Below are 19,627 nucleotides of genomic sequence, written 5' to 3' on the forward strand. Positions count from 1 at the left end.
AACAATCTTTTAAAAACATCTAAATGGGGCCCATTTGTTTTGTAGGACTGAATACACATAGAAATGTATATATCTGACTTACCAAAAAGTCAAACTTCTTCCCTAAAAAGTTTTAGAAATAACTTAAAAATCACAAAAGCGCTGGTTTCCAATAGCTACAAATCAAAATAACGACTCCCTATCTGCCAAAAGAAAAACAGATTCAGGTGAATCAAAGAAGGTTCCAGCAATCTCTTGATTTTATAATCCTCTGATGCCTCAATCAGCTGTCAGAACCAACAAACAATGACCTCCAAAGTCAACACAAGAAAAGTAGCAAAGGCCATATGGTAAGTTAAATGTTCAACTTACTTGAGAAGCCAATAAAAACAAATGGCCTTGTGTGAACTGCTCCTATCAACTGGGAAGGACATATCCCATTTAGATCCACTTCATTCTTCAAAGTTCAACCAATTAAAGTTAACTATTCTAAAGCGAGTGATTATAGTCACTGAAAAGGAAAAATAGATTCTTCTTCAGAGAATGCAGAGTCAAATCATTCTGAAAAGCACCACTTAGTAGAAACATTCAAGATTAAATTATCACCACCTCCCTATTAACATCAGCATATTTCAAACACGTGTACTTCCGTGTCCTTGAATTTTTTCTCCCAGGAAGCAAAACTTACTGAAGTTTTCCCATCCACTCTTTAACCTGAAGTTAAGGACGGCGAAACTACTGATCAGAAGAAGTCGAGGTTCACGTTAGGTGAATCATAATCATCTCTTATTAAGAAACTAAAAAGTTACACCAATAATAAAGAACTTCTCAGTTGGCACAATTGAGGGGACTTCGCCTCACAGCTCCGGGGCCCCCGTAACCACGCTCGTGAATTGACACCTTCAGGAAAGTGATCCCTTGATGCTTTTTAAAGGGGGAAGGAGCAAACTTCCTCAAATTCTCGGGACCGGGAAGAGTTTACAGCAATCTTCTCCGTGGCGCCCCAAACTCTTTAGCCCCCGAGTCTCCTCCGGAGCACTGTAAAAGCGAGAGCAAAGCTTCAAGTTGCCCCTGGCCCCCAGAGGCCTCCACCGGGCCCGGGGCGCCGGGGACCGGCTCTGGACCCCTAGTCCAGGACGACTCTGGAGGGGAGCTTGGGTGGGGAAGCGCGCGGGGCCACCTGCGCCCCAACCCCTGTACTCACCTGCGATTCATGGGCCGGACCCTCACGGCCACCCTGACCGAGGCCATCGCTCATCCCGGCCCGGCCCGCGTGCGCTCGCGCGGCCCCGCGCCCGCCGCGCCCGCCGCAGCCCGCGGCTCCCGAGACGCTGCCGCGGCGCCCGCCCCTCTCCCGCCCCCGTCCCGCGCTCGGGCCGGACTCCGCGGCCGCGGCTGCCCTCCGGCCCCGCCTCTGAGCATGCCCAGAGCGGCTCCGGCCCGCGTGATCCGCGCTCCGCGCTTCGGCGGCGCCCGGGCGGCGCGCAGGGGCGGAGCCAGGGTGCCCGGCAGCCGCTTGCGAGGTCAAGAAATCAGGTAGTTCGAGCCTCAGGGCCGCTGGGGACGCGGCGAGTTCAAGAAAGCCTAAAACCCAACCTCATCCCTTAAAAAAACTGGGAGGAGGCAGAAGAAGAGGAGTTCGCAGCAATTTAGGGCCAGCTCAAGAACCACAATCCTGAGGTCAGATTACCAGTTTTTCAATCCTAACCAAGGACCTGGCTTTTCCCCACCGGGAAGGAGTTTTAAAACTCATCCAGTTTAAAACCGGAGCACAGAGATTGTCACAGCTGGATAGTGGGCCCTCCTTGGGTCCTCTCCACTGCGGTGAACGGTCTGAGCCTGGGTTCTGGACCCCTCAATTCAGGGATACGAAGAAACGAAAATAAAAAGGGTACGGCAAGAATGGCTATATTGGCTGAAATCAGATCTTAATTGGAATTTTTTTGCACTTATGTTACAGTTTGGGCTTCCCAGGTTACTAAGTAGTAAAGGATCTCCCTGCAGTGCAGGAGACGGGGGTGCCATCCCTTGGTCGGGAAGATTCTCTGCAGAAAGAAATGGCAACTTGCTCCGGTATTCTTGCCTTGAGAATTCCAAGGACAGAGAAGCCTGGTGGGCTACAGTGTATGAGGTCCCAGAGCCCGATAGGACTTAGCGACTGAGCACATACATACATGTTACAGTTCCATCTACAAGGAATTAGGGGTGGGAACGACCCTCTCCTGGGGCTTAGGGTCTCGGAGAAGTGAAGTCCGAGGTCCTGTCCCTGCTCGCCTCTCCCGGAGAATTCACATTCATTCAATCAGTCAGTCCCTCATGCGTGCACCCTTTGGGGCATTCGTTCACACACACCCAGGGGCCCACCTATGAGCCACAGGCCACATTAACCAAGACATCAATTCTGCCTTCCTCCGCTGCCCCACTCTGGGCCACTCAGCCCACCCATCCCAGCCCCACGAGTCCACCCTCCCTGCCTCCAGTCTCACAGCTGAAGGCGGATGGGGGCAGGCAGGAAACCCCACAGAAGGCAGTGCCCATACTCAAGAGCCGGTGTGCCCGCACGTTCCCAATGAAGCCACAAAAGGATGCTCTGCCCTCATCTCCTTGCCTGTATGTCACACCCCCAAGGCACCCTGAGGGCTGGGTAGGGGGCAGAAGCGGGGGGGGGGGGGGACTGCCCCTCCACAAGCCCAGCTATGATGGGGGCCGCAAGAGGTGGAGGCTGGGTTCCTGGGTTTGAGCTTCGGCTCCAGCATTAGCTTTGGGGGGCCCAGTCTGCATTACTGGGCGTCTCCAAGGCTCTTGCTTTATCTGCAAATCAGGAACAGCTCCCGGTTGTTGGTTCACGCTTTGAGATAATGCCTGCAAACACGTGACCCACTTAAACAAGGAATCGTCGAGTCCGTTCCCCTATAGCCCTGACGCTGGCCGGGAATCAGCACCCTGCGAGTTCCCAGAGCCCGGAGACCCATGGCTTTTCCCCTTGCGGAGCGCAGAGCTGGATGCGGATTCGACCACCAACAGGCGAGGACCCAGGCGCGCGGCAGTCCGGAGCGGGCCGGGCATGCGCGGTAGCGCCAACGCGGAGAAGCCCGCGCGGCGCCGGGACGCCGAGCAGGGGCGGGCCCGCGTTACATGGGAGCTGCGCGGGGACAAACCGCGCGCTGGCCGCATTCCCGGGGGGCGCGGCCCACTGTCTGCGTTAGCCGCCGCCGCCCCTGCTGGCGACCACTCTGTTAAGGTCGGGGGCTTCAGTGCACGGAACACGCGAGTGGCCCAGAGCCGACAAAGCCAGCCAAATTCTTAAAGACAACAAACTACACAAGCTTGCAGGAGGAGTTCAAGATTAAAGGCTGTTTTCTGGGTCTAGGGCTTCACCGGTTGGCTCTTCAGAAGGTTTTGTTCATTCATTCATTTCCAACACCTTGCTCTTGCCTCTCAGCCCCTCTATCCCTTCGTGACTTTGCCATTTGACGGAACAGACCAAAGCAGCCCCGCAGACACTCTGGCCTCACCCAGCACTCCTGGGGCTTTTGAATGTGAGGCAGTAATTCTTCGACTCACGCTGGCAGGATGGGACAGAGACGTGGCCGGAGAACATTTCTTTCTAACGCAGAGTGAAAGAAGTCTCTGAAAGGGAAGACGAACGACACGACAGGAGGTGGCTCTACTTGTCAAAAGTAAACAGCACGTTTCTGGATTTTGCAAACAATAAGGCTTATACAAGTCACCTGGGGAAAGTTGTGAGCTGGCAGATTCTGATTGGAGCGCTCCGGTGTGACACCTGAGATGCTGCTTTTCCAGCAAACTCTGTGGGTGCAGCTGGTCTCACCTGGCCTAATTTACGGGGCCCGGGACTGGAGGTTGGGCTCAATTGGGATTACTGGGAAGCCTGTGCTTCTGTCTCTTTCTTAGCCTCGAAAGTTAGCCGAGGTTTCTTAGTTGGGCGAGGCAGCCTTTCAGGATGGCACGACCGGTGACTCTGTTGTAGCTCAGTTTGCCGATTTCCCGAATTGGTCAAAGGCAGCAAGTCCAGCATCGGTGTGGAGGGCGTCACCCACCAGGAGGAGGTACTCATGAGAGCCACCAAAGTTACAAATCTACCAGAAGGTCCCTGAACTTGGATTGGGGGGGAGGGGGCAGGGCGGGGTGTAAATATCTGTTATAGCCTGTAAGTAAAATATATTCACCAGAGATTTTGACACCTCTAGAAATTATGGATTTTCCTGTTCAATTTTAATTGTTGCAGCTTTCTCAAATTGTTAAAAGTCACTGTTACATTGAAATTACGATCCTCATTAGACTGACACTACATCTTGTTATTTAATATAACCACATATGTTAGTCTATTACAAATTTAACTTTTTTATATCTTGCTTACTGTGTTTCATTAAAATTGATTATCCTTTCCATCCCGTGTATTTTATGCATTTAAAAAGGTTATTCTGAAAATGACATTTCACCAGACAACCAAAAGGCCCCAGGGCACAAAAGTATTTAAGAACCTACAATTTGAAAATTCATTTCATTTGGATGAGTAAAGGGTAATTCTAGTTTCAAAAAAAAAAAAAATTGAATGGTGATAGAGGGAAGAAAAGATTCTGAGGCCTATGTTAAAACCGGAATGGGGGGCTTCCCTGGTGGCTCAATGTAAAAGAAGCCCCTGCTAATGCAGGAGACATTGGTCCAGTCCCTGATGGGGGAAGAGTCCACATGTCGCAGAGCCACTGAGCCCATGCACCCCAACTATTGAGGCTGTGCTCTAGAGAATGGGAACCGCAACTGCTGAGCCCACATTCAGCAACTACTGAAGCCCGCACGCCCTAGAGCTGTGCTCCAAAAGCCACTGCAAGGAGAAGCCTGGGCAAAGTAACAAAGGCCCAGCACTGCCAAAAATAAATAAAACTGTAAAACAATAAAACCCCAAATGCTATCAAATAAGAATGGAATATTGACCCCATCACCCTTAAAACCATGTGTGTATGTACACTGTTTGCTTTCGTTTGCTTGTTTTGGTGTAGCCTGTTTGGGTCTTCATTTATTGTTGAATTCTCTTTTTTTTCCTCTAATGTTTCCCAGGCTCAGTACTGCCAAATAGTTGTGACTCATGTAAACTCCCTGAGACTTAGCTTCTTCATTTCAAAGTGAGATCGCATTGAAATGTTTACTCCACTGCAAAATATTTGAATCATTTTGAAATACCATTATCAGAAAAAAAAGATACCACACTCCTATCTGCTATATGTACAGTTATATATTTTCCCTCTAGTCTCTAAGGAACAAAGTTGATTTACTCTCTCACCAGTATGACTTTTTCAAAACCTTGACAAACAGCAGACTGGCACAATTCAATTGGAACATAGAATACAACTGACATCTCAGAAACCCATCTGTATTCCTGTTTGCAAGTACTGACTTCAAGCATTATATCACACAGCACACTTAATATCTTCATGTGGGTGTACATCATGGGACTTAAGTTGGATTTAGGAGGTATGCAGTGAGCCAGAAAGCTAAAGTAACTATTATTCAGGTTCTCAAACAAATATATAATCGTATTAGAGACAGAAATCATAGATAACAAATCCAAACATCAAAGATTTTCATGTTCTAAGTCATAAAATTTTAAAGTAAATTTAGAATCTCCTAAAATACTAAATATTAAAAGCAACCATCCTTTGAGAAAATGTACTTGGGGACCTGAGAGTGAAACCTGAGCACCAAAGTAACAGTAAAGATAATCTTGAAAGTCATACATAGTAATTTTGTTGGCAAGCTATAGGCAGGTAGCTATGAATGGCAGTTTTCTTTTAGAGCAGAAGTGAATGAAGAAATCACAGAGATTCAATTTAATGGAAGCTATCACCTAAATCACAGTCACTTTATACACTAAGAAAAAGATTGCTTTCAATTGTGTATAACTAGACCTATGATTATGTATGGATGTGGTCAGTGGTCATGTATGGATGTGAGAATTGGACTGTGAAGAAAGCTGATCGCCGAAGAATTGATGCTTTTGAACTGTGGTGCTGGAGAAGACTCTTGAGAGTCCCTTGAACTGCAAGGAGATCCAACCAGTCCATTCTAAAGGAGATCAGTCCTGGGTGTTCATTGGAAGGACTGATGCTAAAGTTGAAACTCCAATACTTTGGCCACTTCATGTGAAGAGTTGACTCACTGGAAAAGACTCTGATGCTGGGAGGGATTGGGGACAGGAGGAGAAGCGGACGACAGAGAATGAGATGGCTGGATGGCATCGCTGACTCGATGGACATGAGTTTGAACTCTGGGAGTTGGTGATGGACAGGGAGGCCTGGCAAGCTGTGATTCACGGGGTCGCAAAGAGTCGGACACGACTGAGTGACTGAACTGAACTGAATGGAGACCTATGGTCAAAAAGAGTTCAGAATCGATGGACTTTGTAGAGTCTGGAAGCATTTCAACTTCTTCAGAGTGAGAAACCACATTTAGTTGGAGGGATGAAGAAAAGTTTCATGGATGAATTGGTTGCAGAGACAAGTCTTGCAGGACAGACAGCATTTGAGCCTCAAGATGGATGAGGAGATGACTTGTGAGGTAAAGGAAATACCTTGAACAAATATTCAGAGACAGGAAAGGAAGGGTCCTGCCCCACAAATGTGCTTCCCTGGTGGCTCAGCTGATAAAGAATCTGCCTGCAATGCAGGAGACCTGAGTTCAACTGCTGGGTTGGGAAGATCCTCTGGAGAAGGGAAAGGCTACCTACTTCAGGGTTCTGGCCTGAAGAATTCCATGGACTGTGTAGTCCATGGGGTCGCAAAGAGTTGGACATGACTGAGCAACTTTTCTTCCTTTCTTTCTGCCCCAGAAATAGTGAGGAAGGAAAGCTTCTTACCTAGAGCATAGTGTTAGAGATTTAAAGATAGTGATACAGGGCACTTCCCTGGTGGTCCAGTGGTTAAGATTCCACACTCCCAATGTGGGAAGGTATCTCTCAACAGGAACTGGATCCCACATGCCACAACTCAAGGTCCCCCAGGCCAAACCAAGGTCCCGCACCTGGCAATGAACATTCCCTGTGCTGCAATGAAGACCAGTCACAGCCAAATAATAAATATTTTTTAAAATATTTTTTAATATTATTATTATTTATATTAAAATAATGTAATAAGAAGTAAAATACAACCCTGTACTGGTAGCATCACTTTGCAGCACTCAATCAGGGAAAGGAGTCTGTTTCTCCACCTGTTTGCAAGGCTGGCCTGGTTACTTGCTTTGGCCCACTGAATGCAGCAGAATTAACTTTCCAGCCTAAGCTTGGAAAGGTTTCCTGTGCTTTCACTCTTACTCCAGGGACCCTACCACTGTCATGTGAAGCAAGGAAGCTCAGGCTAGCCTGCTGAATGATGGCATGACCGGTCAAACCCAGTGCCACCATCAATAGCCAGCCAACCTCCAGACATGGGAGTGGGACCCCTTGCAGCAGCCAGCCCCAGCCACTTCATGAGCTGGCCAGAGATTTACAAGAGCAGCCCAGAATGACAGAGCCTGTCCAGACCAGCAGAACCACCAAGCTGACCGGTAGACGGATGGGCATCAGGATGCCAAAATATGCAACTGTGGCATAAGAATTATCTTAAATCTGAAGGCAATTAAGAATAAGCCAACACAGGAAGAGCTCTTTGCCCTCCCCCATCTTCCAAAAAGCAGGACAGAAGTTTCCCTTGGTGAAGCTGGTCCTCCTCCCCTCCCCCATACCAAAGAACATGCCTTCTTACTAGAGGTAGAAAGGCAGCAAACCTTACTAAGCTAACTTTTATCTCATTTGTTTCCCCGCCTACTTACTTTCCCATGATTTACAACCATCCAGTCCTTCCAGCCACTAGGAGAAGAGAACCCTTTGCCTTTTTGTAGTCGCTTCTCCACAATGTATTGCCTTTTGTTAAGATAATAAATCCCAATGCCTAACTGCTTTGGGCTTTTCCACTTCTTTTCACTTCATCTTTATCCATGAAGATAAAAGCTAAACCCTTCTTCTCAGTCTAACCTAAGCTAACCTTAACCTTAACCTAACGTCTAGGGCGTCCCTGGTGGCTCAGAGGTTAAAGCGTCTGACTCCAATGCAGGAGACCTGGGTCTGATCCCTGGGTCGGGAAGATCCCCTGGAGAAGGAAACGGTAACCCACGCCAGTATTCTTGCCTGGAGAATCCCATGGACGGAGAAGCCTGGTAGGCTACAGTCCACGGGGTCGCAAAGAGTCGGACACGACTGAGTGACAGAACGGAACGTTAATCTAACCTTACCCTTAACATAACCTAACCTTAACTTTGAGACTGGATGATGAAAGGAACACTTTGTTCTGTATTTGTACATCCAGGTTATCAACTCAAGAAGGTAAAGGAAGCTCTTTTTTTCCCACCCTGATAAGACTCATGAACAATAAACCAGTGGTGGTCATTTAAGCCATTTGGTTTAGAGTGATGTTGTTACTCAGCCACTAAGTCATGTCTGACTCTGTGAATCCATGGATTGTAGCCCAACAGGCTTCCCTGTCCTTCACGATCTCCCAGAGTTTGCTCAAACTCATGTCCATTTAGCCGGTGATGCCATCCAACCATCACATCCTCTGTTGCCTCCTTCTCCTCCTGCCCTCAGTTTTTCCCAGCTTCAGGGTCTTTTCCAGTGAGTCAGCTCTTCACATAAGGTGGCCAAAGTATTGGAGCTTCAGCGTCAGCATCAGTCCTTCCGAAGATTATTCAGGGTTGATTTCCTTTAGGATTGACTGGTTTGATCTTCTTGCGGTCCAAGGGACTTTCCAGAGTCTTCTCTAGCACCACAATTTAAAGACATCAATTCTTCAGCACTCAACCATCATTATGGTTCAACTCTCACATCCATACATGACTATTGGAAAACCCACAGCTTTGACTTAGGGTATCTGTATGTTATTGCTTGCTTCCAAATATATCCTATCCTATCTAATGAGAAAAGTTTTGGATAAATGGGATAATTCAGGAGCCTTGTTCAGTTCAGTTCAGTCGTTCAGTCCAGTCTGACTCTTTGCGACCCCATGGACTGCAGCACTCCAGGCCTCCCTGTCCATCACCAACTCCGGGAGTTCACTCAAACTCATGTCCATCAAGTTGGTGATGCCATCCAGCCATCTCATTCTCTGTGTCTCCTTCTCCTCCTGCCCCCAATCCCTCCCAGCACCCGAGTCTTTTCCAGTGAGTCAACTCGTCGCATGAGGTGACCAAAGTATTGGAGTTTCAGCTTTAGCATCAGTCCTTCCGATGAACACCCAGGATTGATCTCCTTTAGAATGGACTGGTTGGATCTCCTTGCAGTTCAAGGGACTCTCAAGAGTCTTCTCCAACACCACAGTTCAAAAGCATCAATTCTTCGGCAATCAGCTTTCTTCACAGTCCAGCTCTCACATCCATACATGACCACTGGAAAAACCATAGCCTTGACTAGATGGACCTTTGTTGGCAAAGTAATGTCTCTGCTTTTTAATATGCTGTCTAGGTTGGTCATAACTTTCCTTCCAAGGAGTAAGCGTCTTTTAATTTCATGGCTGCAATCAGCATCCGCAGTGATTTTGGAGCCCCAAAAAATAAAGTCTGACACTGTTTCCACTGTTTCCCCATCTATTTCCCATGAAGTGATGGGACCAGATACCATGATCTTTGTTTTCTGAATGTTGAGGTTCAATCCAACTTTTTCACCCTCCTCTTTCACTTTCATCAAGAGGCTCTTTAGTTCCTCTTCACTTTCTGCCATAAGGGTGGTGTCATCAGCATATCTGAGGTTATTGATATTTCTCCCAGCAATCTTGATTCCAGCTTGTGCTTCTTCCAGCCCAATAGATGTTGGCAATTTGATCTCTGGTTCCTCTGCCTTTTCTAAATCCAGCTTGAACATCTGGAAGTTCACGGTTCACATATTGCTGAAGGCTGGCTTGGAGAATTTTGAGCATTACTTTACTAGCATGTGAGATGAGTGCAATTGTGTGGTAGTTTGAACATCCTTTGTCATTGCCTTTCTTTGGTACTGGAATGAAAACAGACCTTTTCCAGTCCTGTGGCCACTGCTGAGTTTTCCAAATTTGCTGGCATATTGAGTGCAGAACTTTAACAGTGTCATCTTTCAGGATTTGAAATAGCTCAACTGTAATTCCATCACTTCCACTAGTTTTGTTTGTAGTGATGCTTCCTAAGGCTGACTTGACTTCACATTCCAGGATGTCTGGCTCTAGGTTGGTGATCACACCGTTGTGATTATCTGGGTCATGACAGTCTTTTTTGTATAGTTCTTCTGTGTATTCTTGCCACCTCTTCTTAATATCTCCTGCTTCTGTTAGGTCCATACCATTTCTGTCCTTTATTGTGCCCATCTTTGCAGGAAATGTACCGTTGGTGTTTCTAATTTTCTTGAAGAGATCTCTAGACTTTCCCATTTTATTGTTTTCCTCTATTTCTTTGCATGGATCACTGAGGAAGGCTTTCTTACCTCTCCTTGCTATTCTTTGGAACTCTGCATTCAAATGGGTATATCTTTCCTTTTCTCCTTTGCTTTTCACTTCTCTTCTTTTCTCAGCTATTTGTAAGGCCTCCTCAAACAACCATTTTGCCTTTTTGCATTTCTTTAACTTGGGGATGGTCTTGATCCCTGTCTCCTGTACAATGTCACGAAGCTCTGTCCATAGTACTTCAGGCACTCTATCAGATCCAAGCCCTTGAATCTATTTGTCATTTCCACTGTATAATTGTAAGGGATTTGATTTAGGTCATACCTGAATGGTCTAGTGGTTTTCCCTACTTTCTTCAATTTAAGTCTGAATTTGGTAATAAGGAGTTCATGATCTGAGCCACAGTCAGCTCCTGGTCTTTTTTTGCTGACTGTAGAGCACTTTCCCATCTTTGGCTGCAAAGAATATAATCAATCTGATTTTTGTATTGACCATCTGATGATATCCATGTTAAAGTCCTTGTTAATGCCCTTGTTAATCACATGGAAATATGAGCAACATAAAAAAAAAAAAAAAAAACCTCTGAGCTGGGACCCTAATATGGGGTCTCTGGAGTTATTGTTTGACGCGGAAAGTGTTTAGGGTCACTTTGTGTATTACATGTGAGAAGACCAAGGCTGAAACAGGAAACATAACCACCGACACCCCTTTTCCCACTGCCCCTCCTCAGTGAACTTATCAATGAAGCCAATTCATAGAAGAAGGGATGCTGTCTGAGCACACTGTCTATTTGCCCCACATCCTGTGTGCCCAGCAGGAATGCCGTCTCCTCTCTTCTGGGTCCAGCTCTCCCTTTGAGTTTTATGGCCCCTAGTCTTCCCCCACTGCACCAGTTCCTGGCAATTGTTCCCTCTTCCAAATGCCCTATAACACGATCAGCACCACTCACTTGTTACTCACTGGAAATTTTTCAGACTTGGTTTTCTGTGTCTCTCTCCCAATCCAGGCATAAACCCTTGAAGAGTAAGGAGCAGGTCTCAGTAGTTGTCTGCACTCCTGGTGATGCCAGATTGGCAAATGTTAACATTGCCACTTGGCAAAACCAATAAACTCATTATACTGTTCTGTTTCTGTAGATGGCCAGTATATAAATATGAATTTCTATGTGATGATTCTTTGGCCCTTTTTTTGTCCTTTTCTGTTCTTCTAACCAGGTCATAACATAAAGGTTATGCCATTTCTTACTGTCAAGCTTAATTAAGCCCATTATAATTCATTAACCCCTGTGCTTGCTTCGTAATTAACATTGATTAACACAAACGCTTACAAAATAGGCCATCAGCACTTTCCAGAAGCGCTGATGACAATTGCATTGGTAATTCAATACAGTATAGAAGATGATGAGGTAGTAATTTGCACTCTCTTTACATATGGAGACAAATATGCTACCATGAAAAACTAGCCTAGAAACTAAACAGTTTGTTCATTGGATTCACCCGATTAAACCTTTGCCCCGTGTACCCATCTACGACTGTTGAAACCTCGAACTGCTGAAGGCACAGCTCCAAGTAACTTGCTTCACTGGTCTGAAACAAGGAAGCATTTCAAAGCCAACAGAAGGAAGGAAGGAGGAGCAGCCAGTCACAGCAAAGCAGCCCCAAGGCTCAGACCTACAGTAATGAGGCCAACATGGCATTCCATAGCTCTGGACTGAGTCCAGGGCTTGATGGCAGCAGGTTGAAGTTTCACAACGATCAGTGTCCAGACATTGGATCTGAAAAGCTCTGAGTGACTAATTACTTGAAAATAAACTATCTGCCTAACCAGAATATAAAATACAAACAAGCAAAAAAATCCTCGTGCGTGCTCAGTCATGTCTGATTCTTTGTGACCTCATGGACTGTAGCCCGCCAGGCTCCTCTGTCCGTGGGATTCTCCAGGCAAGAATACTGGAGCAGGTTGCCATTTCCCCCTCCAGGGGATCTTCCCAAGGCAGGGATAGAACCTGCATCTCCTGCATTGGCAAGCAGATTCTTTATCACTGGGCCACCTGAGACGCTCCCCCCCACCCAAACCTCTATATTCTAATATATCCAAGATTGTGTTTAAGTTCCCTTTCTCTCTGACCTCAGAGGCCATGGATGTATTCTTGGCATTTGGGTTAAGAGCACACCACCAGGCTCACCTGTGCCTCCAGTCAACAGTCAGTGGGCATGGCACAGCTGAACGTTTGTGTTTGTAGGAATAGAGATGGGCTGTTTAGGAGCTGCAGCAGTTTCTTTTCTGCACAAAATATGTAAGTGGGACTCTGCCCCACTGCCCTCCAAGGAAAGATTATCAGAATTGTTACCATCCAAATCAATTCACCCTGTGCAGATGACTTCATAAGGAGGCCGTGGACTTCTGTTACTGCTGTGGAAATCCTTCAAACCCTAAAAGAAGTGTTAGTTCAAAATAGGATGCTTCAAATTTGTTATTGAAAGAATTGTAATTTTCAGGAAGATCCCTGAATTACTAGGACTTCTATATACACATGTGGCTCATCAAGAAAAAAACCTGCCTGATGAAAAAACATGGAGAATTTTCATGGAGAAGACATATAGCTTCTAGATATGGAAGCTGGACTCTGAATTCAAATGTCTGTATCCTCAGAGCTGGGATTTCTTTTTTTTAGCCCTCCTCCTCAGCACAGGATGTGTTGGAGAAAATGCTAGCAATGGAAAAGCAGCTGTCAGAAGCAGAGTTAAATAAAGAAAAAGCACAAACATGCATTGATACAAAGGGTGACATTGTTGACATCTGTCCTGATGTCCATAACCTTCCTGCCTGTCATTATCAAACATCACATTTGGGGTCTTAGATCAACCCCATCAGGGTGGTAGAGACTCATTCAATTCCCCTCCTCTCTCCCTCTCCTAACTATGTTAAAAAAGAGACAGACAATAGGCCCAAATTGGAGTCACTGATGCTATGCCTCCGGAGAAGACAATGGCACCCCACTCCAGTATTCTTGCCTGGAAAATCCCATGGATGGAGGAGCCTGGTAGGCTGCAGTCCATGGGGTCGTGAAGAGTCGGACACGACTGAGCGACTTCACTTTCACTTTTCACTTTCATGCACTGGAGAAGGAAATGGCAACCCACTCCAGTGTTCTTGCCTGGAGAATCCCAGGGATGGGGGAGCCTGGTGGGCTTCCGTCTGTGGGGTCGCACAGAGTCGGACACGACTGAAGAGACTTAGCAGCAGCAGCAGCAGCAGCATGCTAAGCCTCATGTCACCAACTGATCACTGTTATTCGCTTAGTTGTGTCCAGCTCTTTGCGACCCCATGGACTGTAGCCCACCAGGCTTCTCTGTCCATAGGATTCTCCAGGCAAGAATACTGAAAGAGATTGTCATTTCCTTCTCCAGGAGATCTTTCCAACCCAGGGATTGAACCCAGGTCTCCCACATTGCAGGCATATTCTTTACCATCTCAGCCACCTGGGAAGGCCAAACCAAGATTTAATATCTGCCTTGTTACAGTTTCCCTGGTGGCTCAGCAGTAAACAATCCACTTGTGAATGCAGGAGCCATAGGTTCGATCCTTGGGTCAGGAAGATCCCCTAGAAAGGAAATGGCAACTTACTCCAGGATTTTGTCTTGAAAATCCCATGGATAGATGAGTCCATACTCATCTGGCAGGCTACAGTCCATACTCATCTGGCAGGCTACAGTCCATAGGACTGCAAAGTAAACACAACCTAGTGGCTCAACTAATTATAGTTCCAGCCCACACTTCACAGGTGAATAGAATCTTAAACCAATTTCTAGAATTACTGTCAGCACTAGTGAGGTAATCTGCTTGATAAACCCCAAACATCCCCTAAAATTAGATGACCTCGCCACAATCAGCTCTTTGCCAGTATAACTTCCTCAACACACTCCCCTTCTGCCTGTAAAAGTCTTCCACTTTGTACAGCTCTCTGAAGCTCTCTTCTTTCCGCTAAGGGATGTTCCCCAACTCATGAACTGTTGAATAAAGCCAATAAGATCTTTCTAATTTATTTGGTTGAATTCTGTTTTTTAACAACTATGACACTTTTTTCTTCTTCATTTTTTTCTAAAATAAGATATAAAATCCACTCAGTGGGATGCATAAAGTATACAAATCTAACTATACACCTTAATGAATTGTTTCATGCATATACACTCATGTAACCCCCACACAGATGAGATTCAGAACACATCCATCATCACAGTAACGTCCATCAAGCTACAAGCTTTTTATTTGAAAGTCGGGTTTAATGAGGTACCATTTTTATACAGCAATATTTTCCCTTTTTTTTTTTTTAGTCAGTTCTGTGAGTCTTGACAAATGCATAGAGTGGTGTGGCTACCAATAAAATCAAGATATAGAACTGTCCCATCACTCAGACCCACCTCCGAAAAATATTCCCATCTGCATCATTGTAGTGCATTCCTCCCTCCTTCTCCACCCCTGGCAACCACTAGTCTGTATTCTGTCCCTATGGTTTATCTTTTCTAGAATGTCTTTTAAATGGACCATACAGTGTGAGTCAGACTTCTTTCACTGAGCGTAATACACTTGAGGGCCATCCATGTAGTTCAGTGTATCAACGGTTCCTTCTTGTTTATTCCCAAGTAGCACCTAACTACACCACATTCTGTATATTTATCAGTTAAAGGACGCGTGTTATTTCCAGTTTTTTTTTGACAATTATGAATAAAGCCACTATAAATGTTCACATACAGGGTTTTGTGTGAATCTAAGTTTTCATTTCTTTGGGGTAAAAACCCAGGAAGTGGATATCTTGGTCTAGCTAAGTCCACGTTTAACGTTATTACTTTTTTAAGTGGAACGGTTTTTCAGGGAGTTTGTGCCATTTTGCATTCCCACCAGCAGTATAGGAGATTGTAAATTGCTCTATTTTCTCATGAGCACTTGGCATCACCAATTTTTTAAAGTCACTTCACCAGGTATGTGGCACAGATTTTTGAAGCTGAATTAACATGTTCACAGACTTTATTGCTGTCTTCAGAGAAAACTTAAAATCAATCTTAAACCTCTCTCTCTCTCTCTATCTCTCTCTCTCTATAAATATATAGACATGAGAGCTACTTGGCTGCCTGTTAATTAGGGAGCTCACGGAATGATCCTGACTGGAATTACTTGTGCTCAGTCAGTCCAGTGTTGATTGGTTTGTTTATAACTCAAGCAGCATCCTTGCCAATTTCCTGAGCACACTCGTTAAGGGTGACAGTCCTGTATCTTACTTGCCACCGCCCTGCAGGTGATGCCTCAATGTGACAGCTCATCACCTCCTCTGGCATGTTTAAAACACTTTGTAACCTAGCTCTAACCACTCCGTTTATGTGTGTTTTCTGTACCCAGAAGATGATACATCTTCGGCTTCTATTTTCAAGAATATATCTATCAAAAAATAGATAGCCAATGGAAAGCATCTGTATAACACAGGGACCTCAGCCCAATACTCTGTGATGATCTAGAATGGTAGAGCATGGGGGTGGGAGAGAGGCTCAAGAGAGAGGAGATATGCATATGGCTGATTCTCGTTGCTGTATGGCAGAAACCAACACAAAGCAATTATCTTCCAATTTAAAAAAAATTGTAAGATTCAGCAGGAAAAAAAAAAAGAGTATATCTATCAAAAACACTCTAAGATGAAGGAAGGAAAAACATGCTTCATTGCAGCAAACAAGCTGTCACACTTAGGCGGTCCCTAGAGAATTCAATCACTTTCTGGCTCTGCCTTCAGAGCCAGATCATATTGTGCTATTTTCTAGAAGTAACCAAGGCTGATTTTTCTGTCTTGGGCAGAAAACACACGTAGTCAGAACCTGGTCCTCTCAGACTGGATACACAAATTCCTCCCTCCTGTGGCTTTTCTCTGCATCTCTTTGCTGATAGCCATCCACCCTGTCTGCTGGTTCTAACGCTGTGCTGTCAGCCTTTAGCCTGTGACATAAGGGTCACCTCCTATGTGTTACATATGTCTCTCCTCTCCCCCTGCCCCAGCAATTTCCATATCTCTGCCTCATCCCTAAATAGAAGAACACGCTAGACATCCTCACCTGCATCCTCTCATTTTTTCTAAATTATATTACTTACTGTAAATAATAATCGATCCTGGGTGTTCGTTGGAAGGACTGATGCTAAAGCTGAAACTGCAATACTTTGGCCACCTCATGCGACGAGAAGACTCACCGGAAAAGACTGATGCTGGGAAAGATTGGGGGCAGGAGGAGAAGGGGACGACCGAGAATGAGATGGCTGAATGGCATCACCGACTCTGTGGACATGAGTTTGAGTGAACTCCGGGAGTTGGTGATGGACAGGGAGGCCTGGCGTGCTGTGATTCATGGGGTCGCGGAGAGTCGGACACGACTGAGCGACTGAACTGAACTGAACTGAACACAAAGGATAAATCCAAAAGGTACATGAGTGCCTGCTAAATCACTTCAGTCACGTCAGGATCTGCGATCCTATGGATCATAGCCTGCCAGGCTCCTCTCTCCATGGAATTCTCCATCCAAGAATACTGAAGTGGGTTGCCATGCCCTGGGAAGAACCAGGGATCGAAACTGTGTCTCTTGTCTCCTGCATTGCAGGCGGGTTCTTTGCCACTAGCGCCACCTAGGAACCCAAAATCCTAAGGTACCCAGGGGGCATAGATCTAGAAGTCTCTTGTTTCCTGTTTCCCTGTTCCCTTGCTCAGAGTTAACTACTATTACCAGTGTCTTGTGCCCTTCCAAAAAGAAGTAGTCTACAAATCCACAACACATAATCTAGAGATTTTTATTTTTTGCAGAAACTATAACAATTTAAAACATCTTTATGTGCCTTTTTTTTCCACATAAAATGTATATCTTATAAAAGATTTCATCTCAGCATACCTACATGTACGAGTGTAAACCTCAGTAGATTTGCCTCACTCTTTAAAAAAGTTATTTAATGCTCAATGTTATATATGTACACATGGTTTATTTCAGCAACGTCTTTTTAAACATACCTAAAATAATGACTCAGTGGCTTAAACAAGATAGAAGTGTATATCATGAGAAAGATGAGCAGAGTTAGGTGGCTTAGGGCTGGTGTTGGCAACTATAGTCTCAGAGACTGAATGTCCTTTCATCTTGTTGTTCCTCTGTTCTTAGCACATGGATTTCTCATGTTTAAAGGTGGCTGCTTGAGCTCCAACCTTCACATATGCATTCCAACCTGAAGGCAAACATGCTCCCTATCAAGAAGGACACGTCCCAGCTCACAAAATCCTTTCAGTTATATCTCATTTTCAAATACTAGTCACGAAGCTACACTAGCTGGAAGGGAAGATGGGAAATGTCATCACAATCCAGGGAATCCGTGGAAAACGGGGGGTTCTATTAAGAAAGAAGGAGAGAAGAATGAACACTGAGATTCAACAATCAGCTTTTGTCCCAGAATCGTTGCTGGTTCATTACCTCTTACACAAACTGCTGAAGTATATGTCTTTGTGAGCCTTCTATTTCACACTATGCAGGGAGATCTGCAGAATTTCTAGGTCACAGGGTGTGTGCGTTTTACGTTCATGGACATCACCAGTTGCCACCACTGACAAGGGAATAACGCATGCCTGGACCAACATTTTGTGACAGTGCTCCCACATCCTGAACAATTCCAAGAGTGGTCACAATTTTTATTTTTTTATCTTTATCTTTACCAATGCGATGGCTAAAATACAGTACCCCCAGTAGTCTTAACTTGACTTCATAGGACTTTCTCTTCGTTTCAGTGAAGCTCAGTGCTTCTTCAAATGTCCAGGCATCATTTGTACTAATAGTATTTCCTTAACTCTGAATGGTTTCCGTCAGTTGCCCATTTGTTCACTGGACTATTTCCTTGTTGCCCTGTAGAAATTCTTTGTAAGTTGGGGAAATAAACATTTTCAGTAGTACATATGATGAATATTTTTTCATAGTTTTGATTTTATTTATTGCTTTTATTTCCATGACTTTTTAAAGGGATGGAAGCCTTTATTTCTTTGTTTCACAAGGAAAGTTTAGCAGAGTTGGTTGCTATTCGGTGATTAGTCAGAGGGATCGAATTCCATATCCTCATTCCAGTCTGACACTTCATATCCAACAACCTTGGCTGGAGCTGGGGCAGCAGCCATGGTAGCAGCAGCCACAAATACAGGTGCAGCAGCCAAGAGGCCTTGACTTGTGCAGCAAATGGAAAGGTATAATCAGTTTCCACAGACCAAGCCATGACCACTTGGACCTGCTGATGACAATATGGGTTAGCGATGCCACAGGCGGGCAGTGGATCTGCAGACATGGGACGGCAACACTGCAGACACCCCCCTGAAAGCAAGAACATAGTCTGTGATGTCAGGGGCCTTGGGTTTATGAATGCCGGGTGAGGAGTCTGAGGGAGAAGGGGCGATTTCCGCTGTCTTCCACAGTGTGGTTTCATGGCTTTGCCCTTTGTTTCCAGTCTTAATTAGCTGCACATCACTCAGGATGTGGATGGTAATTGTTTTTTAATAAGGTTAAATTGATCCCTCTTTAAAAATGCTTTTGGGCTTTGGGACAGTCTTAGGAAGGTGCTTTCCATACCAAAGTCATTTAAAAAAAACTTCTATGATTTTCTTTTTCATACTAATAATAATTACAAAGAGGCTCCAACTTGATTTATTTTTATATGACTGCTGGTTACCCTGGCACCCTGACCCATTCACCTTCCTCCACTGATTTGACAGCTTGGCTACATCTCAAAGGAAGACAATAGTTCTTATTCACTTCAAATGGAGGCATCTTAATTGTACTCTCTATGTGTTAGCTCCTGTACCATCAGTGATATTCTTCACTACCTTTTAGAGTCACACATTGCAGTGGTATCCAGTTTGCAGTGAGAAGAGTTAAGCACCAAGAGAGTCGAGCATCCAGACTCATCTGCTCACAGCCCAGATTCCGAACCACGCACTGCGAAACAGCAGAGTGTTGATGGGGAAAGAACTCAGGCCACAGAGGTTTTCCTAGACTGACAAGTGTCCACCCCAAATTCACATGTGGAAGCCCTAGTACCTCAAAATGTAACGGTATTTGGAGAGGCGGCCTTGAGAGAGGAAATTAAGTTATAATGAGGTCATAGAGGCAGGCCCTAATCCTACATAACTGGTATCTTTATAAGAA

General features: G+C 45.2%; 1 protein-coding gene across 9 annotated transcripts in view; it reads right to left on the minus strand.

Moving 5' to 3' along the window:
- Positions 1 to 1,296, minus strand: part of KIF16B (kinesin family member 16B) — a 288,977-nt gene extending 287,681 nt beyond the window's left edge. For 2 of the 9 annotated variants that reach the window (XM_055426315.2, XM_055426280.2), the window contains exon 1: positions 352 to 1,149. In XM_055426315.2, the coding sequence (XP_055282290.2) occupies positions 352 to 413 (62 nt within the window). In that variant the 5' untranslated portion in view covers positions 414 to 1,149. Of the gene's footprint in view, positions 1 to 351; positions 1,150 to 1,183 lie in introns of those variants that run through there. The other 7 variants (XM_088844314.1, XM_055426321.2, XM_055426289.2 and 4 more) reach the window with 6 other exon arrangements.
- Between the last annotated feature and the right edge of the window lie 18,331 nt (positions 1,297 to 19,627).

Source organism: Moschus berezovskii, chromosome 15 (assembly GCF_049115385.1).
Source record: "Moschus berezovskii isolate FMDL1 chromosome 15, NW_MosBer_1.0, whole genome shotgun sequence".
Lineage (NCBI taxonomy): Eukaryota > Metazoa > Chordata > Mammalia > Artiodactyla > Moschidae > Moschus > Moschus berezovskii.